This window comes from Patagioenas fasciata, chromosome 2 (genome assembly GCF_037038585.1).
Source record: "Patagioenas fasciata isolate bPatFas1 chromosome 2, bPatFas1.hap1, whole genome shotgun sequence".
Lineage (NCBI taxonomy): Eukaryota > Metazoa > Chordata > Aves > Columbiformes > Columbidae > Patagioenas > Patagioenas fasciata.
In genome coordinates, this window is record NC_092521.1 from 42,563,232 (window position 1) to 42,591,058 (window position 27,827).

Sequence of the window (27,827 nt, forward strand, 5' to 3'; positions counted from 1 at the left end):
ATATCCAATCTAAACCTCCCCTGGCACAACTTGAGGCCATTTCCTCTTATCCTATCACTTGTTACTTGGGAGAAGAAACCAACGACCTCCATGCTACAACCTCCTTTCAGGTAGCTGTAGACAGAAATAAGGTCTCCCCTCAGCCTCCTTTTCTCCAGGCTAAGCAGACCCAATTCCCTCAGCCGCTCCCCGTAAGACTTGTTCTCCAGACCCCTCAACAGCTTCATTGCCCTTCTCTGAACTCTCTCCAGCACCTCAAAACTGAACACAATATTCAAGGCGGGGGCCTCATCACTACCGAGTACAGTGACCACTACCCTCTGGATATGACTATCCAGCCAATTTCTTACCCACCAAACAGTCCACCTATCAAATCTGTATCTCTCCATTTTAGAGACAAGAATGTTGTGAGGGACTGTGTCAAAAGCCTTAAATTGATATGGGTATTGCTCCTGCACCAGCTGCTGCATTTCATAAGCAGCATAAGAGGTGGCCTGAACTTGTCCCCACAACCTGATGGTGATGCTTAAATAATGATTTCTGGTTTGTTTGTTTGGGTTTTTTTGTTTGTTTGTCTTAAAAACAGCAGTATGATGTTGCAGAGAAATGCACATACAGAACTGGGCAGGGAAAACAGTTGTAGCAATCAGCTGGAACACTTTGGAGCTTGAGGAGCCGTGAGAGCTGACTGTGTATAAAAGTAAGTTAATTCAAGGATGAGGGATAGTTCTGAGCTGCTATTTGGCTGTAGAACAAGAGGCGCATTCCTGGGGAAAGCAAGGTGAACAGACATCCTCCTAGACCTGGAGCTGTCAGGCAGATCACTCAGATCTGACAGGAGACTTTTTTGGTTTTAGTCAATCTGGCACTGAAGTGGGAAAGAACCTCCAGCTCAACTGGACAGTTGCTCCTTATAGAGAAATTTTATAATGTGGTTAGAAAAAAAAATAAACTAGGTGCATTTTCTGTAAACATTAGAGCAAATGTTCTTGCATCGGCCAGCATATTATGTTGTTTTTCACCAGGTGTGCACGTTGAAAATGGCAATCGGTAAATACAGCTTGTTGTCCCACCACCCTCCCAGGACAGTCGCTTATTTTGTCAGCTGACACTTTGAAATAAAAGCAAGATGGAGTTGTCCTTTCTAAAGTTTTTAGTTTGCATGGCATGCAATTAGTATCTTGTTTTAAATGGATTTGTTACTGGCCAGTGTCAAGAATTTTCTGTTTTATTTTCCTGGACAATCAAATATAAGTATGTCCATCAACTTTTTCTTTGCAACACCAAAATCTTGTGATGAGAGAAAATTCCATCCCAGTTTTTATACATTAAATTTTGAAGTATTGATGTTGATTACATGTAGCAAGAGTCAATTTTTCAGTTGCTGAAAAACTATATCACTTCGCTATGGCCATTGAAGACAAAGGGATTTATACCAGCTGAGGATCTGATCTGCTATTTGTATTTTTATGCTGCAGAAAAAAGTGATTTCATATCTTGGGTTGGACTTAACACAAGGTCGTGCTAAGCAGAGGTGTTATGAATTGGCTGAAATGCCTTTTTTCAAAATTTGTCTAAGTATTTTTTTTTTAAATCCTCCTTCTGCTTCCTGAATACATTTACATGGATTGTTACCAACAGTGAGAGTTTTATCTTATCACTAAAAGTGACTTTTATCATCTTACTAAGAGAACGCAGAGGGTGAATGTGTATATGTGTGCATAAACTATTGTTCTCAGTTTCTGCTTTGACTGAATTAATTCTTTGAGAGAATTCTTACTGTTTTGACTGTAAATTTAGACATGGATGTTTTAATTTTTTCTAAGGTAGTTTAAGTATGTTTAGGTTTTTAAATATATTTTGTTAAATAGTTAAAGATTCAGACCTTTGAGATGCTGTTCTCCTGTTCTCATTGAGGTCCTTGCAAGTTCGGGAAGATCAACATCTCACAGGTTCAAACTGAAATTACTGCTCTGGTTTTGTCTGGGGTTTTTAAAGTCACTTGGGTAGTCACACTGAGCTCTAGTGCTTTCCCTCTTTAAGATCCAGGCAAGGTTATATTGCTTCTTCAAGGTAAGAGGAGAAGGTCTAGGAGGAGAACTTACCTCTGAGCACCAATGGAGAGATTCATCAGCCTAGCTTGTGACAAGTTTATCCTGGATTTCAAAAACCTCAGGTGCTCCGTGGTCTCTTGTTCAATTCCCTGTTGCCATGAGCTCCCTTACTAGGTTGCTGTACTATAAGAGAGATCTATACCCTAAAATTTGGCTCACTGAGGAAAAATAAGCCAATCAAAAATTGCTTCTCTTCCTCTAGGTTATCTCCCTCATACCAAAAATGAAATTTCACTGCTCTGAACTCCCTGTGCAGTGAGCTTCCTTTATCTTCTCAGATTTCCAGACCTCCCAGAAGGTGTTATGAGAAAGAACAGTTTTCTGTGAGAACCCTCTGTACTTGGATGCTCTCTGCAATTTGAGATTTGGGGTCCACCTTTTCTGTCCCCACCATCTGGAACAAATATATGCCTTGTTTGAACATGGGTTGGAGAAGAAAAATAAACAACAAACTGGAGATGGACTGCTATCTTGTATGTGTTTTGTAAGGAATCCAAAAATACTTTTAAACTACTGATGGAATGAGGTGAGATACCTTTAGGCAAAGGACTTTAATCTCTACCATCTCCAGCATTGTTTAACCCCAGTCTGGGTACAGCTTTAGCCAGCTGCTGGATACGACATGAAAAGTATCTGTATGTCAAATTATATCAGTCTGGCTGCCTGAACTAATTACAGCACTGTCAAAGACACCTACCTCTGCTTGGTGAGGGCTTGGGTAACCATAATTTAATTGGAAAAAAAAAAAAAAAAAGACTTTCTGGTTCATATGGGTCAGGGAGGACTAAAAGGTGCTATTCTGCTGGTTCTTGGGGAGTCAATGGGATCTGATTTTGCTAATATGTCACCATGGGGAGTCAAATCCTCATAAAGGACAGTCAATGTCCACATGGCAACAGGAATTTCTGTTGCAAAGGTCCTTGTAGTGGTGCTGTTGGCTGGACCAGATGGGATTCCCTGAATTGTGCTTTACTGTGCAGCTCTTGCATGCTGCTGGTCTGTGCTCCCTGGGACCACCACAGCACATGAGTGACCCATCCCTGGTGATTGTCTTGAGCTTCATACAAAATAACTCCTAATTACCTAACCTGTGTACAAAAGAGTGTCCTACATGATCATTCCTGCATCTGCAGGAAGGTTCTTCTGACTATTCACAAGTGACTGGCTACTTACAAGCTTCCTGTGACTACCTGCAGTCTGTATAGAGGTGGATTCATTTTGTAGCCTTGGAGCCTCTGGAAGGGACAGATTCTCCACTCGGGGTGTTAATCAGCACATTGAAACATACAGGGACTGGTCTGGGCACAGGGGAGCCTGCCTGAAGGAATCCATAGAACTGACCAAATCTCACCTGGAGAACACCAATTAGTCAAATACTTAATTGAAAAAGGGGAGTAGGAGTTGAATTGATCGGCTTGTCTCTGGTTCATTCACTATTTCAAGTCAATCTAATGTAGCATCTATGCAGATGCCCAGGTGTGGAGTTTCTGGATCTCCCTGGGAGAGATCCTTCTCTATATAATGAAAAGAATAAATGTAGTCCGTTATAAAAATGTCTCTAAAAAGAAATGAACCAAAAATAAAGGAAAAATAATGGTACATGTTCTTGCTTATCCAGCTAGACAGCATCTATGATTCATATAAAAAGTACACACTAATATTACTGAATGGTAACAATGAATTAAAAAAAAAAAAAGTCCAGGGATTTAAGCAAGCATCTGAAAACCTACTTTTGACAATAGTGGAAAAACTACTGTATGCCTTTAGAATAATGCTGAAGTACTGGAGTAAGTATGTCTGTCATACCTTTTCCACCCCAAGGCATGCCTATCTGACATTCACATTATGAAGCATTTCTGTATGTAACCTTATGAATGCAAAGGAGTGTGAAGGTCAGGAAAGAAATTAAAAGCACCTCAGATGATATTTGGCTTAGTTGTAACATTTATAGTATTTGCTAATCTCTCAGTAGAAAGGTGGGCTACCAAGAAAAGAGCTTTCCAAAAGGAGTAATATTTAAAATCTAAGCCGCAAAGATAAGATTTGAACAGAACAGAAAAGCCCAACGCAAGAATATCCAGGAAAAAAGTGCAAAGGTTTTATTACTTAAACACCCTGTTTCTCCGAAAATAAGACAGGGTCTTATACAATTTTTGCTCCAAAAAATGCTTACCTTTTTACATGTAGAGCTGCCTGGACACTGTTTAAATTGACTTTTTAATCGAACTGTAACTGGGTCTTATTTTTGGAGTAAGGCTTATATTTCTACCATCCTAAAAAAATCATGCTAGGGCTTATTTTCAGGGAAACAGGGCATAATGTGCACTCCTTGTGCCCATTGCAATCAGGCAGGTGTGCAAGCCTTAACTCATGCTTGGGTCTGACTTGCACAGCCACAGCACGAGCTTTCACAGTAACACAGCGCGTGTGAAACCCTGGGCTGTAACGCCAGCTGACACACATATGGATCAGCATAGTCCAGTTATCTTTTAGTAAATACTTTGGGCCTGATCCAAACTCCATTAAAACAATGAAAACCACCAATTAGTTTCCGTGAGCTTTAGGTGATGTTACATAACTCTCCCAATCACTGCTCTCCCTTCAGATCTCCCCCAGTAATGGTAACCGGTGAGCTGGAAAAAAGAGATTCTGTCCTTGTCTACTTGTGTCATAAGAGGCTTGCAACTGGGGTCAAGCTCCAAGTAAATCTCTGAATCTATATTTTATTAATTTAAAAATATTTGGGGCGGCAACCTACTTCCACTTAAGCCTGTGGCAGCTTATTGTCAACTGAAATAAGAGCAGAAAGCTTGATGTTCGTGCTTCTTCCTCTTCATTGACAAATTTGGCATGCAGGATTTCTGCATCAAGCATTGTGCTATTTTAGATAGAGAAAAATCATAATGTATGTTAATAAACTCACCCACACACGTGTACATACTTTAGGCATAGTTGTCAGATTGCCCACGTAGTGAATTAAGAGCAAGGGCTCTTCAGAGTTTTTCTGTTATTGGAGATTTGGTGTCTTGTAGTGGGGTGCCTGAAATGGTTGAGAGTTTATGAATGCAAGACAGAGGTTAGTAGAGGGGAGACTGGCAGCCACTCAGAATAAAGCAGCTTCTTATTGCACTGCTGTGCCCATGTCTGTCAAAGGCTTAAGTGGATAAAATTGCAAGAAAAAGCAGTATCCTTCTGTGAGTTTAAATAACAATTCTGGGATGCTTTTAAGTAGAATGTCCAGAAATTGAGTGCCTTTACCTGTTTTATGTAATTCATTTTTCCAAAGGTGCTGAGATCACCAGTCCAGCTTAAAGCATTGTTTTACCTTTCAAAAGGAATGACTGAAAGTCTGCCACATTCATGTAGTAACAGGTATTGGTGCCTTGATGATGTCACCTGGAACTGAGGCCTTTTTCTGCCATGGGCTTATATGTCTTCTGCTCCTTTTTCTTTGCTATTTCAGTGCTACACATCTGTCCACCAGATCAACTTGCTGTCTGCAAAAGCTTTCTATACTAAAGTATGAGTGAAATCTTACTTTCTTGTTAAGAAACATAGTTACTTGGGGTTTCAGTGTGATTTTTGTGTAATTTTTTTTTAGAGGGTATACTAAATCTCCTCTGGTAGTATTGTGAAGTATTGCTTTACTTCGAATTTTAGCACAAGAAACTTCACTGAAAATATTACTCTAGCATGCAATTAGCAGGGTCACTCTTAGTCATTATTTTTTCCTGTAGTGTGGAAAAGACAGGAGAAATTTTTACCAGTTGCATAGAATAAGCAACAAAAGGAACCTGTCAGTCTGGTCCAGCTCTTTATGTGAGTGTAATGACAGTGCAGCAGTATGAATGAGAATATGGGTAGAACTTCATCCCATGCTGAGTCCCTTCACAAACTGGGTCATTGCAAACTGCAATTAAGTTAAATCAGCGTCAAGTCCTTCTCTGCACAGCACAGACTGTCGCCATCCCTTGCTTTGTCTTCTGTGGCAGCTGGAGTCAGCCTCAGTGGATCTGTCACCTCACACTGGCTGAGCAGCTCTCTCAGGAGCAAAACTAAAAAATAAATGTCAGGTTTCTCCAATGTTGGGAGTTTTACTGCTGCTTCAGCCCTGCTTTGGCTGGCTCTAATGTCAGACATATTTGCTTCTAGTTACTTGTATGCAGCTCACTTTAAAAAAAAAAAAAAATCATTCAGCCTAATATTTTACAAACCTCTTTACTATTCAAACAGTGAAACCAGTGCGCATAGCAGATTGCTCTGCTCACTCCCATCGTTTCCTACTCAGTGCTTGGTTGCATCGTGCTTAATTATGAATGGTCTCCAAAAAGCCCGTTTTACTGTACTATGAAGTGACTCATATCACACAGCAGCCCTGACAATTCGCACTGGGTGCTGGAGTCACATGGCGCTGTATTACTCGGTGACTCATTTCATATTGTACTTGGTGCTGGGATCTGACTCATATTGAACTGTGCGAGGAGCTGAGTGACATTGTACTGGTCTGAAAGCTGGTTTGAATCGGGATGACTCACACTGGAGTGCATTAAATAGTGATTCACATACCGTTTCCTATTGATTCTGATTGTTGCGATTCACTTCGGATTGTACTACGCCGGCATCTGGCTGCTCTGGCAGGGCAAGCGCCATGGCAGCTGCCCCTCCGCCTTGCGAGCTGGGCTCTAGCGCCAAATGGAGCAGCATCAGCAGGGAGAAGTATTAGCAAAGTCAATTTAAATCTGAAGTAAGGTCAGAATTTGATTTAACATGCCGTCATTTTGGTCATGACACTCTCTGGACTTCTTTGCTTCACCTGGCTATAACAAATTTTGAAATGCCTATAAACAAAGTCGTGAATTTCATGCTAAGAATACTATTGCTCCTGAATGCTTGGAGATCTGTGCAGTATTTCCAGGACCTGTTGCCTTCTTGGGGTAACTTTTAGTGAAGAAAAGAAGGGATGAATTTTTGTTGGTGACTGAGTGCTGGTATTTGCCTACACTTCAGGATCGCCAACTTTAGACCTGAGCTCCAAGAGACACAGAAACCTTACACGTTGACAACTCCTTCCTGGTACTTTAAGCTGAGCCCTCAAAAATCACTACTCACTCTGAAAAATGTGTGCTATTCTTTCTGAGGGATGAAGAAGTGTGTAACAGCTGAGGCGATGCTTCTGTCATTAACGATTTGGGACCCAGAGTAAAGACATCAAAATAAGTATTTGAGGGGGGGTCTGTGTGCAGATAAGGAATTAAAGGGGAAATAAAGTAACTGTTCTCTCATCTTAGAGCATTTTATAGTGCTAGTTTTGCATTCAGTTGGCTTGAACGTGCTCTTAGTTTAGAAAGATGCTTCTAATTTTAACATGATGCTCCTAGTTTTAACCTGACCACAACTAGGACTCTTTTAGCTGATAGCGATTTCAGTGCTTTGTTGAGCTGAGCTAGGGGTTACTCAGTTTTGGTCCTGCAGCATAGCAACAACATTAACTGGCACCACAATACATAGCTCTGCCTGACGGATCTGACGGTGATGTTCTGTTTGTGCAATGGGCATCGAGGTACAAGGAGCCTCCTCACCATGACGTCATACCAATGGCACAGTACAAAAAGTTCTGATCTTGCATTTTTCAACAGCAAAAATGAAATAATGGAACGGTTGCATCAAGTAAATTGTATTGGTATTAAATTACTATAATTCTTACTGGCATGTACAAGGATAATCTTATTTCACTTTTTGCAGTTGTGTCCAATTTTCATTACCTGCTTTTTCTTACCTACTGACGTTAACTAATGACAGAGCTCAGAAAAAGCTCGCTCTCTCACCCAAAGATGCGTGATGTGGCTGAGCCTATAGGGAAGGACACGCTTGTTGCTACTCCTCTTTCTAACTTTGCAGGGGAACCGAGGGCCCCGGGAACGTACGTGCCGCGCGACGCCCTTCACGGAGGGGCAGGGCGGTGACGGATGCTGCCTTAGCTTCAACCCCACTCGTGAAAAGAGGAGGAAGGGCCCCTGGGAGGGTGGTGGGAGCCAAGCCGAGCTGTTACCTGCGCTGGGGTGAGGGAGGGGGCGCGGAGTGGGGCGCAATCCCACTCCGGGGAGCGGCGACAGCGGCGGGGCTGAGCCTGCGGGGAGGGGTCGTTGTCCCCGTACCCGGAGGCATCCCGGTACTACCCGGGCCCTGCGATGGAGACTCGGTGGGAGCCCGTGGGGAGGGACGGGGCGCCGCGAGCCTCAGCGCCGGGCGCTCCCGGCTGCCGACCTTCCGGGAGATGTTGGGAAGCGTTTTTTGCGCCGGGTCCCTCCAGTTCCTCCCGGGGAGGGCGGGCGCGGCGCCTCGCCCGCCCCGACCGCGGGGGACGCCTCTGGCAGCACCGCCCGCCCCGTCCCGTCCCTCAAAGCCCGGGGCGCCAGCGGCTGCGGCGCGGTGGTCGCGGCGGCCGGCGACGGGTCCGCGCCTGCCCGGGGCGCGGGGCCGGGCAGCCTTCGGGCGGGACCGAGCGGTACTTACGGTGTCAGCGGCGGGGCCTCGCCGGTAGTCCTCACCCGCTTCCCCTCCGGTAACGGCGGGCTGGGCGCCCGGGGTCGGCGGCTCGCCAGCCCCGCGCATGCGCCCGTCTCTGGCGGGCTCGTCTCACTGTGCCGGCCGCGGATGCGGGTGGGTTTCGCTCGCCGTGGCCGGAGCCGGGAAGGTCCAGCCGGCAGCCGTCGCTTCCCGCCCCGGCTCCGGCACGACGGGGTGGGCTGCCGTGGGGCTGCCCCCGGCGGAGGGAGCACCGGGGGCCGCTGCGGCTCAGGGGAGGTTTGCAACGGGAGCAGCAGCCGGGGCGCCTGCACCGCGGCGGCGGGCTGGGGAGGGCGCGGGGGGAGCCATGGGGCCGCCGCCGAGGGGAGAAATGCCAGGGAAACCGGCGTGAGAGAGTGTGTGTGCGCTCAGGGAAAGGAGTGGGAAGGGCTTGAAGAGGCGGCGATGCCGCCGCGGGGCTCCGTACTGGTGCCTTAAATGAGAACCATGCTTATCATAGCCGGGATTGGAGCACGCTTGCATTTTAAGTATCTGCAGGGATGCATCTTCCTTCCCGCCCCCCAGCCGCCTCCCGCCTTCCAGAGGTGCATAGCTCACCGCCGCCGGGCTCTCTCGGTCTAGTTCTCCGGTTTCGGCGTGGCACGATGTTAGCCGGCTGCGGCGGCTGGCCAGGAGCCGCCGGGCTCGGCGCTCAGCCCGCTCTCCTGGGGCGGCTCTCTCAGCAGCACCCTTACCACCACCGCTTCGTTTTGGGGACTATCTCACCGCTACCGTCCCATCACCGCGCCCCCCGGGCAGTCCCAAACGCCGTCTGCCGGGAAGGCGCAGCGCGCTCGTCGGCGGGGCAAGGGTTAACGGGTTAACGGCTGCGGTTGGCTTGTGTCACCGCGGTCCCCGGGCACAGCGAAATGGTCTTCCCCTGAATACGAGACTGATGCACGAACGCTCTGCGCGTCCCTGACTCAGGAGCTGAGCTCCCGGTTACCGGGAGACCTGGGGGGAAGCTCTGCCGTCGGGGCTGCTCCCCTCCCGCCTGCGCACTGGGTGCGGAGCACGGCGGCCACAGGAGCTGCCTTGCCGGAGCCAACAGACCCGGGGAGCGCCGGGGATGGCAGAAGGGCAGTGGCGGGCTTTGCCTGGGGACGCCGGGGCTCTCAGCCGTGGGGGGTTCACGCAGCGTCCGAAACTCCCACGCCGGTACCGGCTGGGGAGACGTGGGCAGGGAGGAGGAAGGGTCGGTCGCGGCCCCACGAGCGGTACTCACAGCGCCGGGTGGCTCGGGGGCAGCGCGGGGCTGCGGCGGCGTGGCTCCGTGGCACGCCGGGCATCTCCGGCGCTCCGCGGGGAGGAGGCTGGGCGGTGGAGGCGCTGGGGCCGGGGCGGGGGCCGGCGGCGGCTCAGACCAGCGGCCCCGCAGCAGGGCGGCGAGCGGGCAGCGGGCGGCCGCCCCGCTCCCGGCCAGCAGCGCCGCCAAACCCACGGGGTCAAAACGGGGCCCCGGGGTGTCTCGACGGGTCGCCGACACGAAGCGCGGGCAGGGCCGGCGGGCAGGGAGCTGCGGCCGCAGGAAGGGGCTGGAAAGCAGAGCTGAAAGCGGAGCGAGGGGCCCGGCAGGCCGCGGAGGCTGCGGCGTGCAGAGGAGGTGTGGGAGCAGGGAGATTGGGCGGGGAGAGAGAGAGAGAAAAAAGAAAGACAAAATAAGCATTACCGGGGGCAGGCGGGCGGGGCGCCCTGCCCAGCCCAGCCCCGAGCGGAGCCCCTCCACCACTGTGCTAATCCAGGGTGGGTGGCAGACTTGCACCCCCACCGGTCGCTCCCCGTGTGCTCAGGGTTGCTCCGTCACGCCCGCGAAGGCACGCTCTGTGTTTTTAACTTTTCTAAACTGGCTTTTCAGGCGCAGGATAGAGGAGACTTTTCATACCAAGCCAGTGCCCCGTGCGGTTCAGAGTTGGACAAAGTGCCAGAGAAGCACGGGGACGAGGCTGGCCATTTACAATCTGCACGCAAAGCTCACCCCGTACCCCCAAAAATCTCCATCCCAAGAGCCGAACGCAGCCCGCGGGAGGAGCGGTGGCGGGGGGCGGGCCCCGCGAAGCAGAGCGGAGCCCCGCTGCACCCTTCCCGGCCGCTCGGCCCTGTCCAGGGTCCTGAAGCTGCCCCACCGCCTCCAGCCACTCCGGCGGTTCGGGGGTGGGCGGGCGGCTCAGCGACCCCGCTCTGTTCTGCAAGTGACAGAGAAGCATCATCTGCCCTTTCCTAGCCACCCTACCGGAGTGGGAGCCCGGGACAGGAAAAGGCAGAAATCATTGCCACTCGGGCTCTGTGGTCTTTTCCTCCAGCAGTGATTTCTTCTTGTTCCTCTTCAGGGCTTGTTTGTTGCATTAAGGCCCAGCCCTTTTCAAAACGTCTTCCTAATTTCTGGCCTACAACCCATCTCTTGATATCAAAAAGACAGAGAGGAACTGAAGTCTGCACAGTGTGAAGAAAACCCTTCCCACGGTGATGGTGCTACCCTTGAAGGCCAAAGCCGGTGGTAAAGCAATGGGAGGACATGGCTGTGATGCCATTGGTGCCAGGGGAAGGTGCTCAGTAGAGCTGAGTCCTTCAGGAAAAGCTACCGTTCCTGCACATAAGGAGAGCTTGCTGTTGCTTAGCAGCAGAGAGTTCCCCCTAGGTCTGTTAGGAGAAGTGAACCAGGATGGAAGGTGGACAAGGTCCCCAGGAGACCATAAAAACAGAAAGGTCGATTTCCCTCCACCCCTACACCCCCTTAGTATTTCTCCTGCCCAGTGGTAAGGAGTACTTCTGCAAATCTCCACCCTTTTGGTCATGGTACAAAGCACACGGCTGGGATGTGAAATACACTTCTGTGCTGAATTACAGTTGTCTACGCCCAAACAAGACCTATGAAGGCTTGACAATTAGGATGAAATTATATGCCTCACTCTTTAGCAGAGAAAAGGGAAGAAAGACTCAGTAAGTGTACCAAGGTGGTTCTTCATGTGTCCTGAGACCAAGATCCAAACACCTGTTAACACCTCTGAGCTTTGAATTCAGGTCCTAGTCACTCTTCTGGGAAGGAGAGACATTTCTCAGACCAGTAAGCGAATGTGGTTCCCCTGAGCCCTCTCTAGACTAGGGCCCCAGGTGACTTTCCAAAGATTTCCAAATGAATAGTGATAGTGCATAGTATTGTATAAAAAGATGGTACTCATGCTCCCCAGCACAAATGGTGTTACATAAACACTCACCTAAGCTGAGCATCTTCCAGTGCTTGGTGTTTGTAGACAACTCTCTCTAGTTCTCTAGGCAGATATATCTGCGTTGTTGCATATGTACACAACCACCTAAATCCTGAAACTGCTGAGCAGCTTGGAGGCCTGAAGTCCTCCCAGAACTGGTAAAACAGGCATCTTCTCCTTTCTGCCTGACTAATGGAAGCAGACTGATGTCCAGCTGCATAATACAGAATGGCATAAACAAGTGCTTGGGCTTTGTTAAAATGGGGTTTAAAGTTGAGGGACTTTAAGCGCTGAGAGACACAGATTGAACCCCTTCCTCTACCTAAAAGGAATCTGAACATGCATTTATCATGTGTGAAAGAAAATTCCCTCAGTCATCAGAGAAGCTTGCTCTACATGTGCCTGTCTGTGATTGTACTCTTAGTCCCCGCCACTGCTGCACTTTGTACAGGTTAATTCAACTTCACCAGGACAGAGAGGAAGCAAGATGTGCACATCTTGACAATCTAGTTAGGCATGGGAGTATTTGGCCTGGGTCTTGGTTCTGTTGCAAAAAATATGCCACAGAAAATGGAGTGTTTACACGTGAACTGTGTATTTAATAACATTGTCCCATATAGTGGCACCTCTATAACATACAAGGCAAATACTAAATCAGAACCTAATTTCAACATTGATATTAGCTACTGGTATATAAAGCATTACAAAAAAATCTCTTTACTAGACTTTCCTGAACATTTTGCATTAAGTCTACATAGGTTACTGATAGACATTTAGGAGAGAAGTCCATCCAGCATGTAGAAGTTTTCTTCTGTTCTACATCTGAAAGGAATGGCTTTGTCTGACGGTGCTCTTGCTATTTAATCTTGTCCCTTTAAATGTTCCTTAGATTCCAGCCTCTCTCTTTCTGCAGACTTGTCCTGTTAATATGTTCTCCTAATTTTGCCTTTGTGGAAAGGAAGAAGCCTATTATTGTTGCTGTTATTACTGAAAACTGGTATGGCAGCTTTTTATTTTTTTTTTTAACTTCCTACCAGAATACGTTAAGAACAGCTTATATGAAAAGCAATATGGAATATGTATCCATATTTTAATCACAGCGTATTCCAACATTCTTGCAGTCACACTTAGATGGGTGACATAATGCACATAGTAGTTCTTCTGGGGCCCATTTTACTTTGAGGTGTGAGCAGAGGTTGCTGGGCCTCACATCTGAACTGCTGCTCATTGCCCAAGGACAGGTCATGCACATTTATATGACGGCTTATGGATATTGCTCTATTTTAGTGTTTCCCGCTCACTTCAATTGTTAAATAGAGAGCTTCTAGACCATTGAATGGAGCTGATTCATAGTGAATTAGGGAGCAATTCAAACAGGAAGTAAGAAGCCATTTTAGACTATTTTCATTGAAAGTGCACTTGTCGCAAATCACTTTGAAGACCGATACACTTTTCTGGGAGAGGAGGTATTTTCAGAAGTAAAATGAGTTTCCAGGGACTTTAGTTGAACTTCAGTTTTCTTTATAAATCAGCAGGATTATAATATTTGCTTTAACTCACTCCTTAATTAAAAACTTGAAATGCAAACAAAATAATATTTTTTAAAGATTCATTTTAAGTAACCATATTTTGAAGTGAACACAATGCAAATGATATTATGGGAAACAGCTTTCTTGAACTTTTAAATATTTGTATTCTTTCAACATCAGTTACTTACAGGTGTAAGTAACTTTTCTTAATGGATCTATTAGTAATAGATTTCAAAGAGAAGATGTAAGTTAAAGGCTGATGGGAGGTGGAATAAGCCAGAGCCTTCAAACATGTAAAACTAACCACAGAACTGCATCAAGTAGTCCACAGAGCATTAACATATCCCACATATGGGGATGCCTGTTAGATTTTGATTTATAATAAAAAATAATAGCAATGTGTTAATTCTCCAGTATAACTTATTTTTTTGTAAGTTGCACTGAGAGGTTCCTACCAATGACATGGTATTCACATTGTCAAAACCCTATGCTCTATGTGTTACTAATTAGGGTTTCTCTTAGTCATCTGCTGGAGGATTAACTTTCCTTAAGGTCGTATGCTAAAACTGTTCATTGCATTATGTTTGGACAAATGCTTGAAGAGTTATCATAATGGTTAGACTTGGCTTAGATCTCAGTGCAGCCAGAATGGTTTGCTATTGATGGCTCTGCTTAGTACTTTGCTAATTATTTTAGCACCATGAGGTTATTTTCTACGGTGACATACTTTCTCAGGGTTGGGCAATCTCAGATGTATGTTCTGCTAAAACTCTCTGCCTCAGTATTTATACCAGTCAGCCTCTACTCTGAGGTCTTGGGAATCTGAGAATGAACCTGTGCTGTCTCCACTTACAAGCTTGTTTCTTTTCCACTCCCACATATCACATCTTTGTTACTTCTAAGGAAGAGGAAGCTTAAAGAGAAATAATCTTTGAGCTAGAACTAAATATTAGAAATAAGGAGGTGTTTTCCAGTAACAGGACTGAGTGACAGTTGTAGAGCACCACAGTCAGCTCTGCCTCCCATGATGGCCCTAGTCCAGCAGCTGCACACAGGCACCACAGGATGAGCCCTGGGACAGCATCCTGTGGCACAACTCCTGTGCTTAAAATCCTTAGTGACTCAGAGCTTCTGGCAGATTGACAGACTACCCAGGAAGCTGGCAGCTTGGGCAAGGAAGTTTTAATTAGAAATTGCAACATGACACATACAAAAAATGAATTCTTTGCTGAAGTACAACTGCATTAAGAAACTATGTCATTCATTTTGCTTACCATGTTTGGCAAACTGACTCCTCACTATATTCTGTCTGACCGTCTCACCTTATGTATGTCAATGAATAGTTAAAAACGTAATGCCAACAACACTTTTTAAAATCATGAAGTTAACACCCATGTCTAATTCTATCCTTTTTTTTTTTTTTTTGTTGCACATAAAGTTTTGAATTATTTGGAATCATTAAAAAAGCCCTACAAGTTTCAGTTGATTTAAAAAAAAAAATCTCCCATCATTGCAACGTCCAGTTAGAGTTTTGACATCAGAGAACCAAAGGTCTGTGCAAAATGTTGAGCAGAAAAAGATCAGCTTCTATATATAAGAATTGTGAGTTTCTAGATGATGGAAGGAAGCTGCTCAGGCACTCTCATTACAAGCTTCCAGAAGGTGTCACTGTGCATCTACAAATTGATTGGGGAACTTCAACAGCCAGAGACTAGTGCCAAAGCATTATGCCTCCTTGTGCTATGAGGGGTCCTCTTCTCTGCTCATAATGGAAATTAAATGCATTAAAACTGGAGAGACAAACATTTTCCTCTTTTCATGATTAGCAAAGGGGAAAAAAAATCTTCACAGTATCGATGTCACCCAAGAGGTAGCTACCCATTTCTGCAGAAATATTCCTGCCATTCTGGGTCACACATAACCTAATTATCACACAGGATCCTTACCACACAGGTGTTTGGTAAGTAATAAATATAGTTAAATTAGAGTCTAAAAGTGACACGTATGCAATTTTTAGGTCTAGAAAGTAGTTTGTAGTTATATTCCAGACTTGATTCAGAAAGGAAGATTAATAGGGCAATTTGGAACCAATGTTCCCGAACAGCTCGACTTTTCAGAGCAGTTTAAAGTGAGTCTGAAAGACTGGATGCACAATGTGGCTGCACAGTAATATTCCAGCTTGACAAGATTCCTGAGGAAGCCACTGTAACTTCTGCCCCTGACTTTTGATCAGATTTTGGACATTACAAAATCTAGAGGAATGGAGGGAATTATGTTACCATGTTAAAAGGGTGATGGGAGAAAATACAACTCACTCACAGAATGTGTAGGGGAACACAAAAAGAGATCAGAGCTAAAATAAACTATAATTCCTCTGAAAAAGATGAACAAAAGAATAAAGAGCAGGCAATGAGGTACTGCTGAACAATATTAGAAATGAGAGTGTTCTGGGCCATGAAGAATAAAACATGTATTTGTCTTATTTCAGACTAGTTTGAGATGGTGACCAGTAGTATTTCCCCAGCATCTTAAAAAGAGCTTTGAATGATGATAGGAAGAAGAGGAGCTGATCCGATAAGAATGATGGTGAGAAGAAGGTATGCACATAATTAGGAAATGGGAAAACTTTAGGTGATATCTCCTGCCATGTACTAAGTGGTCAATGGTACTGAACAAGTACTGATTTAGAGAGGTCAGGTTATCCCTGTTATGTGGATGCTCTTGTGGAAGTGAGCAGAAAGGCCTGGGGCTTCTTTGCAGAATCTCTTACTAATCTTTCTGTCAGAGATGCCTTATGCGGTCTTACCCATATAAGAGTGCTTGCCTGAATTAGAGAGACTGTGGTTGCAGACAGCACAAATTACTAGCTAAATGTCATGCTTGCTTTAGGCTTAGGAGGAGGCTTACAAATGGTATCAGTTCCCAGGTCTCTCTTGGCACCAGATACCAAGTTACAGGTTATAGATACAGAGGAACTAAAGTAAAAAGAAAATAAAAAAAAGGGGAAAAACAAAAAGCTCAGAGCTACTGAGCTGTTGGGGAAGGCTCTTGATATGTTCCTGTGAAACCACGTTTCTCCTGTTTGATGCTCAGAGTGACTGACACACTTTTCTGCAGGCTGAACCTTTTCTTCTGGCCACTCTGGGGCTGTCTGTCATGTTTCCCTACAACCGGAAATACACTGCACTTTGCTGCAGATTCTAGAAGTGTCATGAGAAGGGAGAACAGCAGTCCAGATGGGTAGAAATTTGGACAAACCTATTTTTATACCCCGCCTTTAGGCATCATTGTTCAAAACAATTCAGTAACAGACTGTTCTTGTGGTAGTTTCTCTCCATTACACTATGTTTTGAAAGACCTTGTTCTACACCTGGGTGGGCGAAACGGCCCTTCCAGCCTCACTTCAAACCTACTTCCTAACTGAACACTGAAAAGACAAAGTGAGACTGGAAGTGTCCTGCCTGCACTGGCCTATACTTTCTTCTCTGATCTGTAACACCTTAAACTTATTTCTCCCGATGATTTGGAAAGGCTAGTACGAAACCAGTAGAGTTTGGCGTTTCTTTCTGTTTAAAGCGTGTCTGCTCACAACCCAGTATGATAGTCAAGAAAGCACAGCTTTTTTATGAGTCTGAAACAATTTTATAGTCTGAGCATGCTGCTGTTGATCAGGTAAATCATTCAAGCAGATGCTATTTTTGTACTTAAATGAAGAGCATGCATTGATCTGTACAGGGTCTGCAAGAATAAACACAGTGCAGTGAGGAAGGCTAGTCTCTCATAAAAATAGTAACCATCTTTCAGAATGAAAAATTTTAGTGAACATAAAGAAATGCTAGTTTGAAGAAATGTCCCTGGCATTTAAGGCAGTGACTCACTTCATCAGTTTTCTGATTGGAGAACTATCCAGCTATTTCATGCCAAGTCGTCCAGAAGATCTGGATGCAAATCAAGAAACACCTTCTAACCCTCTTCTTTAGAGCTTGTATTATATATAGATGTTATAGATGTCACATTTACTGACACGCAGAATTCTGGGTAATATGGGTCAGTAAAAGGAACAAGAACTGGGAAGGGAAAAAACAGGACAAAGTCACAGAGAGGAGCAACTCAGCCACTTCCCCTGCATAGTCTGAGCACCTCTGCAAATTTGAGCGCAAGTTCCCAGCACCTCAATCCACAAAGGGTGCAAAGTTTGTTTGGGATACTAAACTCCAGGATGGGCAAGGAATCCCGAAAAGGAGATTCCTTTCCCCAAAGACATCCCTCCTAGAAGAATGTTTGTGTTTAAACAAATCAGTTTGGTAATAAAAAGAGAAGACCATGGATTTTCCAAAATCAAGCACTGCAATGCAAGAAAAATAATAGTTTAAAATACTACAATCCTTCTACGTCTCATAATAAGTGCAATTATTATGCAGTTCAAGAATAAATACTTCATCCTATCTATCTTGGTCTAAGTATGATCCACTATTTTTGCTCTTAACTTGATTACCCTCAAAGGAAACAGTGAAGTTGACAGAACAGTAAGAACTGGTTTCTTCTTCATTGAGTCCTAAAGTAAATCACACAAGATGTTACAGGAAAAATCACAGCTACTTCCTGAAATTAGACTGTGTTCACAAATGACCCTGAACAAATAACAAGCCAAAGTTGAGCCCTTCCTCTTTTTCTATCTGAACTCCTCAGCCTACACCTGACATCTCTGAACTCCTAAGAATAATTTTAATCCTTGTGAGAGTAATCAAGCACTTGCAACATTGAACCAGGAAAACTGATGTGATATTTCGTAAGATCATCAGCCGCTGCTTGGATGGTGTGACTTGGCAGCTCCTGATTTGTTGCAGCCTGTTCTTACCTCTAACTGTTGATACAGTATTTAAGATTAGCTTTACTTTGAGAATAACATTAAAAGTATAATATTGAGGACAATTAGCCTCCTGAGCTGTTTTCAGCCACATCTGGTAGAAGACCGAAGATCTGATAAGTTCAAGATCTCAGCACCTAAGTTCCTGAAAGTTTCTTTGGAGTCAGCGCTCAGCACAGGAATGGGCTGTGGGAAAAGGCAAGCCTTGTCAGACATCAAAATTGGCCAATAAGCTGTCACAGACACAGGGTGAGCCAGGCTGCACTAGTTCACCTGCTCACTGATCACTGCTGTTTCTCAGGTGTTACCCTTCAGCACACCTTTTGGATGTGGCTGATGGAAAAACATTCTGCTTGCTTCAGTGTTAAGTTTTAATGCTTGTGATGAGACATACAGTTATATTGTACATAAGAAAGGTGCTTTCGCAAAATCACAGAATGGTTGGGGTTGGAAGGAACCTCTGGAGATCATCCATTCCAACCCACCTGCTAAAGCAGGTTCACCAGAGCAGATTGCACAGGAATGTGTCCAGGCAGGTTTTGAATATCTCCAGAGAAGGAGACTCCACAACCTCTCTGGGCAGCCTGTTCCAGGGCTGTGGCACCCTCAAAGTAAAGAAGGTTCTTCTTCTATACAGATGGAACCTCCTATGTTTCAGTCTGTGCCCGTCGCGCCTCATCGTATTGTTGGGCATCACTGAAAAGAGTCTGGTTCCCCTTTGACATCCACCCTTGAGATATTTATAAGCATTGATAAGACCCCCTGTCAGCCTTCTCTTCTCCAGGCTGAACAGAACCAGCTCATTCCCCATGTGGCCTCTATGAGAAGAGTGAAGGTCTCTCCCTTGCATTTCTTAGCTTGATGGGCTTTGACTTTGACCTACTCTCAGGAGGATGTGCCTAGTTGCCACCTAGCAACCTGGAGCTGGGCTTTGAAATGAAGGTATTTGTGGTAGGATATCCTGATCTCCTTTTGTACCTTTCTTTTGACTGGATTATAAAGAGATGCAAATAAACAGGAGTAAAGAGCTGTCGTGTTATTGCACAGAAGGGGCCAGCAAAATGTAGGACTGCATAAACTCTAAATGGCTTGAAAGAAACATTTATTTTACTCTAGAGTCTTTGGTGGTTTTTTGTTTGTTTCTGTTTGTTTGGTTTTTGTGAAATTGCTGTGAAAAAGCATGTATGTGGTTCATGATTTGTGTTCTTTGCATCACTCATGGGAAATGCATATCAGGTAGCATGCATTGTATGCAAACAGGAAAGGGGAAAGAGTAAACTACTTTTCATGCTCACTACATATACAGCAGGGAGCAATGGACTTCAGTTGCAGGCAGGGATATTTGCGTTAAATATAGGTTTTTAATGGTAGGATGGTGAAGCACTGGAGCAGGTTGCCTAGACTCTGGAGTCTGTGATAGTGAGGTTTCAAAGAGCAGGTGATGTAAACTTGTGCCAGGAAGGGCTTGGGGATGGTTATCTTAGCAGCAGACGACAGATGACACTTTCAAGCTCCCACTCAGAACCACCTTTGATGATACTGTACCCCACAGCATTCTCCTGGCCACTGGAAAGATTTGTTAATTGGAGTGGACTGGCTGATATCTGCAATCCAGGCATGACTTATTCTGGCAGTTTGAGATTCCTCTGGCACTTGGAAATCCCTGAGAAATCTGAGCTGAAAAAAACCTGCATCAGTTCCTCTTTCATTTGGACATGAGGTGTGTTGGAAATAAAACAGAGTGTGATGGGAACATTGCGCCCAGGTGATCTCTACCACATGATGGCCTCTAAGAGAAACCATAAATCAGAGCAGCACTAACTGTATTCTGTCTTATCACTCCGGGGCTGGTGTTGCACGAGGTTATTTCATTTTAGTTTTGTATTTTACTGCAAATCATTTACTTTCATCAGCCTGGATGTGAGAGACATATCATGGAGTAAAGGTCAGTTCTTCCTGACTCACTGACAGCCAAACTAGCTGCCTTTTTAAGAAGGTCTCCATGGTCTTCCAGGGAGAGACTGGTTGTTTTTTCCCAGTCTCCTTCATCTAAACTGATGACTCTTGCTGGTGAAAGGATATCCTAAATTAATGTATTCGTAGATCCGAAATGACCCATATCTTGAATTAGTTGATTTAGATTTAGGCTGAATGGGTTATTTATTAGCCAGCATAACATTTTGTTCCACTTGAAGAAAGCAATCTTATATTAATGAAAATAGTTTCTGTAATTCAGGCCAGTCTAGGATTATTTTGCTGAAAAATGTCTTGAACTGCTGTAAGAACAGTTTATCTTTTGCGTTTTGTATTAATTAAATTATTTCTGACAGAGATATCCTAATCAGCTCAGAATTCTGCATTTTTCCATTTCAAAGGTGCACAGCTAAAGAGGAAGTTTAGGCCTATTTCAAACATAAAATATGTAAATCACTAAATTGTAAAAGCACAATTGCAAATTAGTACAAATTATCTCTGAGGACTAGAAAATTTGCACACCATTAATATGCAAGTAATCCACCTATTAATGTGTAGTGCATCATTATTTTGACAACTTTTACAAAATAATGCCATGTGATTGCTGTTTGTGCAGCTATTATTGGCTCATCGACAACACTGAGCAATATAGCTACCTATTCTCAGAACAGTGTTTCTGGATACAAAAGAAAAATCTTTCATTAATTAAAAAAATATTATTATGGCATGTAATCAGAGAACAGTTGAAAAAGAAAGGCGCTGTGAAGAACTCTATTTCACAGAATAGCTGAGGTTGGAAGGGGCCTCTGCAAATCACCTAGTTCAAACCTCCTGCTCTCAGGCTTCCTAGGACTGTGCCGGGCAGAGTTTGAACACCTCGAGCATGGAGACTTCACAGTCCCTCTGGACAACCTGTCCTGCTGCTCAACCACCCTCACAGTGAAAAACGAAACAACTTTATCTGCCTGATAGAATAATACTGGCACAAACCACATTCATCTGTTCTTACATTCATGTATGATGCTAAAGATTAAAGCATGTTATTTTTTAAAGGAGTTATATTTAATTATTTGAGCTGCCTGGACCAGACTAGTATATAAGGACATTCAAATTCACAAATGAGAGGACTGCCTCTAATATCATTTGGTGTTTCTGCTGATGGTCACCTCTGCAGAATCCTATCCCAGTTCTGCTCATACACACACAGACACTTGGTCTCCAGCTCAGACACTTGGGCTCTAGGGGACACCAGTGCACCTAAACACAGCACACAGTGATGCTGGTCACTGGGGTGACCATGGCCTGTTGCGGATTGTGCTGGTTTTAGCTCTGAGAACAAATATTAAATAGCTAGTAATTTTTTTTTTTTTTTTTTATTCCGGGCCTGTACTTTTTACTTTCAACTTATTGGTTTATTTTACTTCCCTCACCCAATACAGAAAACTGTAGGAGCTTTACCTGACCAGCAGATTCGTACCCTGATGAATGTAAATCCTTCAAAGATGAAATGTCTTTACCATAGTTCCAAGTTAAGCTAAGCTAACAGGTCTCCTGCTTCAAATGACCAGATGAAAGGGAGGACTCTACCCCCGCAAATGACCAGTACAGTTTTTTTCACAGCACAGATGACCTGACCCTAACAAGTGCTGTAGAGCTGGGTATGGCATAACCCTGAAATGCTGTCTCCTGTGCCTCAGGAGTGCTTTTTGACTTCTGAAAGCAGCAATTCATGAAACAAGTTTTTCCTTGGAGGAATTATCTTGCAAACAAGAGAAACATATTCAGTTTCTACCAGGCTCCTCTTACAGGGTTGTGGGCTGACAGGCCTTAATCTGCCTAATAGCTCTGCTGACAAGATGTGAACCAGTATTTTGCTGGACACTGCAGGTCTCAAAAGGATTGATACTTCAGGATTGATACAGTCTGTAAAAATACACAGTAGCCCTTTAACTAGTAAAAACACTTCAGGGACAAGATAAACCCTTGTTATAAAGGATACATGTCAAGAAAACAAAATTAACCAGCACAGAACACCGCAGAGAGATAATGTTCTCCAGCTTGTCCAAGAAATAATTTTGCTTACCTTTAAAACCAACTGCACGTAATTTCAACTGGTTATCTTAATGTATAACTATTTAGCAAAATACTCTCTCCTTTCTCTACCTAAAAGTATACTGTATTATCAAAGAAGCTGTCATTTAGACTAGCTGCTCATAACTTGGTTGTCCTGAATGCCCTGTAATACTCCTATTTCTCCCTCAGAATTCTGTCCCTTTGAAATGTTGCTCCAGAATAAAACAGAGCATAAAATATGTCTCAAATTTTATATCTGCTCTGTAAGAATAACTATTTTGGCAGACGAAGAATGTCAGCTGCCAAGTGATTCAATCCACAGCCATACAGTTTGCATCCCCTGCCCATCTCAAACATAAGAATGAGATAAATTGTGACTGTTAAACTATGTTTCAGACTATTTAACTAAGCACAACACCTGTTCAAAAGAACAGAAAGAATGTGTTCTTGGTATTAAGTTACTGCTTATTTTGTTCTTAACACCCTATGACACAATCACAAACTTTAAGACACACAAATGCTACTGTGACTAAGTATGAAAAACAGACTTCACAGATAAACAATCCTGACCTGAAAATGCACTTGGGAGAGATCATATCAACTGAAGAGGGTGAAAATATTTACTAATGTCAGAACTTTTTCTATTCTTATAAAAGATAAAGACAGTATCTGAGTTCAGAGGGACTGTTAACGGTAATAGTAATTCATGACTGACAGCACTCATCACCTGAAAACACTAGAGTATTTGGCAAAGCAGTGCAATCATTCATCTGGCATGTTGTCCTTTGCAAATAATATTCTTTATGATTTTTGGCCTTTCTGGAGTTGTGAATGGATACTTGCTTTATCAAACAAATCATGATTCATAGCAGTTGCTGAATAATTTAGATGAGCTATGCATGGTCACGAGGGACTCCCACACTACATGCTGTTCATGGAATAGCGTTTGATGTCTCCAAAACCAAAAGATCTCCATAGAGCTGAGATCAGCTAGATGAAGGAAAAAGGATGCCATACTTCCCCTGAGATCCTCCTCCAGCCAGCATACTTGTGGCCATTTCAGCTCCTGCCTGGTTGCCCACACAGAACTCAAATGGGTAGGACTTGGCAAGCAGAAAGGCAATGTCAGTATAACCAAGGTCTTACTAGGCTTCAGCCTACACATTGATGTTAAACGAAGCTTAACAGCTGCTCTCTGCCTTTCCTTGGCACACACTTTCTCACTTCACACTATGCTTTTCTTCACCTCCATGCCTTGGGGAACAAAGAACAGAAAGCCCTTACAGGTAAGACAGATCTCAACAGGAGCTGGAAAAGATTCTGCTTTCAGGGAGCAGCAGGAATAGGGCTGCTCTCTCAGGGAAGGTGAACTGGAAGCCAAAGAGATCCCACAGCCTAACCCATCTCACGGTACCTGGCAAACAGGACAGACATGGAGATGGCCCAAGAAAGGTGCAGATCATAAGGCAGCATCACAGCAAGGTGGAAATTGCTAATAAGCCATTAATGCTTATTAGTGCCCTTAGAGCCCTGACACTGCTGTCCTGTCTGTGCTTGTCCAGTTACCTATTGTCTGTAGGTGTATTATTCATGTAAATCCAACCAATTCTGGAGCCTGTATGCTTAGAAATCATAGTTATGTTACAGAAGTGAAATAGGTCCAATCCAGATGTAACCTGGATGTGAACTATAATGTGGCATTTTTGTGAACATTCTTATCCTCTTCTGAGGAAATGATGGCAATGAGCTCTGTGTAACAGGACTTCGGCCAAATTGTGTCACTAAGAAAATGTGTGCTATTTGCAACCTCTCACTATCTCCCTGCACAGTGTAATGTTTCTGGGGTATTTATTTAGTTAACTGGCAAAAAGTACATTAGGAACACACAAGAATGGGTCCATGTCAGCTCTGGGTTAAGCAAGTACTTGCATCTTGTGTTGAGACTTTTAAAAAGTTTATTTATTTTTGCTTTTGAACACATTTATAAATCAAGGTGCAAGCATATCAGAGGGAAAGGCTCACTGAGTTAATTTAAATGTCATGAAAAGAATTTAAAAGGCCTTTAAATTCTGCCTACCACTTTTCAAAACATTTCTCTTGTAATTCAGTTTTTCGCTGAAAGCATGTTCCAGAATAAATAAACCTAATTCAAGTGTTCTCTTAAAATATTTTTTTTTGCCCCAATTTATTTAATATTTCAACTTTGGCATGTTGAATTAGATAGCAATTTGCTCAGAGAAGCAGCCACTACTCACATTCAGAAACATCAAATTCAAAATCCCACCTAAGGCGGAACGGAACATGGGAATGAATGAGGAGTAGGGGGATCAGTCTGATCAAAGTCCCTGTCAGTCAAGAAAATTTATGGGTGTAAGGACATAGTTTGCCTTGCAGCAATCAGTGTCACATATAGAAACATTGTACCAGAAAGAATCTGAACTTTCTGCAGGCTTCAATGTCACCAGGAAAAAAAAAAAAAGTTTTAATGTGATCTTGTCTGTTCTGGGAATGTAAGTGATAAACTAGTCTGGAACTTTACAAACTTCAAATTTATATCCTAAGTCCTGGGAAATCACGGAAACCCCCTATGCCTTGGTTCCCTATCAGTAATAAAAATATTTCTTTCCTACATGAAGTAAAGCTTGCAATTTATTTTAGCTCCCCAGCCTCAGGGCTGTATGCATTTCTAGACAGGTAAGTTTTCTAACTTCCTAACACTAACACTGTCCTTGTAGAATCACAGAACCATTTTGGTTGGAAAAGACCCTCAAGAGCATAGAGTCAAACCATTAACACAACACTGGCACTAAACCATGTCCCTCATCCCTGTGTCTGCTGAACCCCTCCAGGGATGGTGACTCCACCACTTCCCTGGGCAGCCTGTTCCATTGGAGTTGTAGACTCAACTCCTAGTAACATTGTTTATGTTGCATGTGTGAAAGGATCATTTGCTGATATCATTTATGAAGTTCTGGAGACATGTTGTCCTAGAGCATATAGCCTCACCCAAGAACTTTCACATGACAGCAGTTTCACCCCAGCTGAGCCCATGAGGAGCATCTCCTGGCCTGTCCCTGCTACCAGAGATGACAGTCATACCGCTAGAGCTGCAGCATTTAGAAACATTTAGCTTTTAGAAAGCACAAACCCCAGTAAAGGGGATAGCCAGCAGGAGAGGGGAAGCTGGCAGTGCTGATGTTTAAGGAACTGTGGACAGTAAGAGGCCCTGAACTTTGCAGTGTCATTTAGGTCCCTCTGCAGATAAATCCTTTCACAGCAGAGAGCAGAGAAACAATATATTGTCCTCTGTGAGGTCCCTGACTCAGCCCTGTGCACCACGTTCTCAGAAGCTCAGCAACAAACTATGATTTCAGGCGAGAGCTGTAAAAGTAATCACCAAGCTGAAAGGAATGATTAACATGGGATGAATAATAGAATGGTTAAATGAGAAATTACTATGGACATGAGCTGTGGAAAACTCAGTATATGGGTTTCAGAAGGTATGACAACCAAGGATGAAATTCAGGAGCCACTGTGCCTGTGACAAAACCTCCTCTGCCTTCAAGAGCTCCAAGAAGACCTCATGCTTGTGTGCTAAATCGACAGATAAAGAGACAGAATGACATGAAGTTCTAAAAGGAGTGTACTTGGTTCATTATCAGAAACAGTCTGCTGATAGTGGCAAAGCAGGCTGAGTATTTCCTCTCAGCAAAACTCATTTAGGATTTCTGATGAGTGTATTCCTGTAATTCAAATGAAATGGCCTCTTGGAAACGGACATGCACTGGCTAAGGAGATGGGATGGGGAAGCCAATTCTTGCTTTAACTTGCATGTCCATCGGGCAGATGTGCAAGAGGAAATGGCTTCTTCCCCAGTCTTGCCTTTCACCAACACTGCCAACAACCCTGACTGGCTGCCTCAGTCCACCTCCACTCTGGTACTAAGCTAGTCTGAAAAAAACCCAAGCTTTGTGGTTCCAAGAACGCGTGACTTTGCTATCACATTCTCTTCCCTACCATGCACCAGGGTGCACCGCTTCTGCACCAGGGTTTTAATAAGACACGGTTTCTTGCACCTGTCTCTCTTGCTCTGTTGAGCTGCACAGGAGCATGCTGATCACTATATTTATAGTGTTGGTTCACCTCTCAGGCAGCTTTCAGGCTTTTGACAAAATCTAGAGGATAGATGACTGCTGGTTTTAATTAAGCAAAATGGTTCAACTCTACAGCTTCACTAGAGGGGATTTACTTTAACGCCCTAACAGATTTCAGTATTATGCTGTGTTTGATTTCTTTGGGGTATATTCTTTTGTTAACTATTCATACCAATAAAAATCATCTGAGGTAGCATCAGTAAAAAATGCAGACCTTTTCAGTGTCTAAAAACCATGAAGCAGCATGTTTTCCCTCCCCCTTTTAACCACAGATCAGCTCCACAAAGTATGAATCATTTTTATGAGTTAGACGGGTGTGTTTAATATGTTGTTTGAAAGCAAATACTTAACAGGAAGGCAAATCAACACCTTTGTCACTGTGATTGCAACATGCTGAGGAACAGAATGCAGAGGATTATGCTCAGGAATAAAGGAAAACTACATGAATACTGATGTCTTGGTGACAAATACCCTATGGTTGTTATATATGACATTAACACTTTCTGCTTCATTCCAGATACATGATTTTCCCCCTCCTTCAGGACATTTGGATAACTCTGGATGATGTCTTACCTTGAAAATCCACTGTGCTGCTCTAATATCCTCTTCATCTTCATTTTGGAGGGTCTCCTTTGCTTGACAGTTGTCTGCATGGTAGCTGTGAGTCCTGAAGTAGAGAAAAAATTGCCTCCACATTGAGAAATAAAAAGGCTGTTCCTGAATCCAATTTTGCAGTGACTTTTCTTGGAAAAGCACTACTTTTATTTAACTATGAAACAAAACCAAATCCCAGACATTGGGCTGAACGACAACAACATAGAGACGGCTTGTCCTTACACCGATGGGCAAATGTCAGGGCCTCTTGCAGTTTGCCCGTTCTTTCTGCAACCTCCACAGTTCTCGAGACAAACAGGATTATCTGCCCTCAGATATTTGTGGTGCCTCATCCCCTCAGCATTGCACCAGCTTAGAGATTAGATTTACGACTTTGTAGGTTTTAGTGAGTTGAAAAGGAGGAAGACGGGCACATAGTGGGTGAATACATGTCAGAGAAACAGGCTGTAAGAATCATGAAACACATTTTATCACCTCAGAGCGAATGCATTCCATTTACAACTTGAAGGAACAAGCAACTCAGCACATAGTTATACTCTGCAGGCAGCACCAAATGGAGATGTCTGTCTTAGGTCAGTGGCACCTGTCAATCACGTTTTTTCTCACCAACTGAACAGATGGTCTACTGGCAATCCTTCCAGCCCCAATAAAAACACCACACAAGCAGCAGCCCTGTCTGTGGATGGAGACAAGCTATATATAAAGACTAAGACTCAGGTAGATTATTAATA

At 44.0% G+C, this 27,827-nt stretch overlaps 1 protein-coding gene across 9 annotated transcripts in view; it reads right to left on the reverse strand.

Moving 5' to 3' along the window:
* Window positions 1–27,467, reverse strand: part of RGS20 (regulator of G protein signaling 20) — a 43,047-nt gene extending 15,580 nt beyond the window's left edge. For 2 of the 9 annotated variants that reach the window (XM_065833039.2, XM_071804103.1), the window contains exons 1-3: window positions 27,319–27,467; window positions 27,055–27,148; window positions 9,907–10,266 (exon numbers count right to left, since the gene is read on the reverse strand). In XM_065833039.2, coding sequence (XP_065689111.2) covers window positions 9,907–10,266; window positions 27,055–27,148; window positions 27,319–27,428 — 564 coding nt within the window. In that variant the 5' untranslated portion in view covers window positions 27,429–27,467. Of the gene's footprint in view, window positions 1–8,627; window positions 9,114–9,906; window positions 10,267–27,054 lie in introns of those variants that run through there. The other 7 variants (XM_071804106.1, XM_071804105.1, XM_065833042.2 and 4 more) reach the window with 5 other exon arrangements.
* Between the last annotated feature and the right edge of the window lie 360 nt (window positions 27,468–27,827).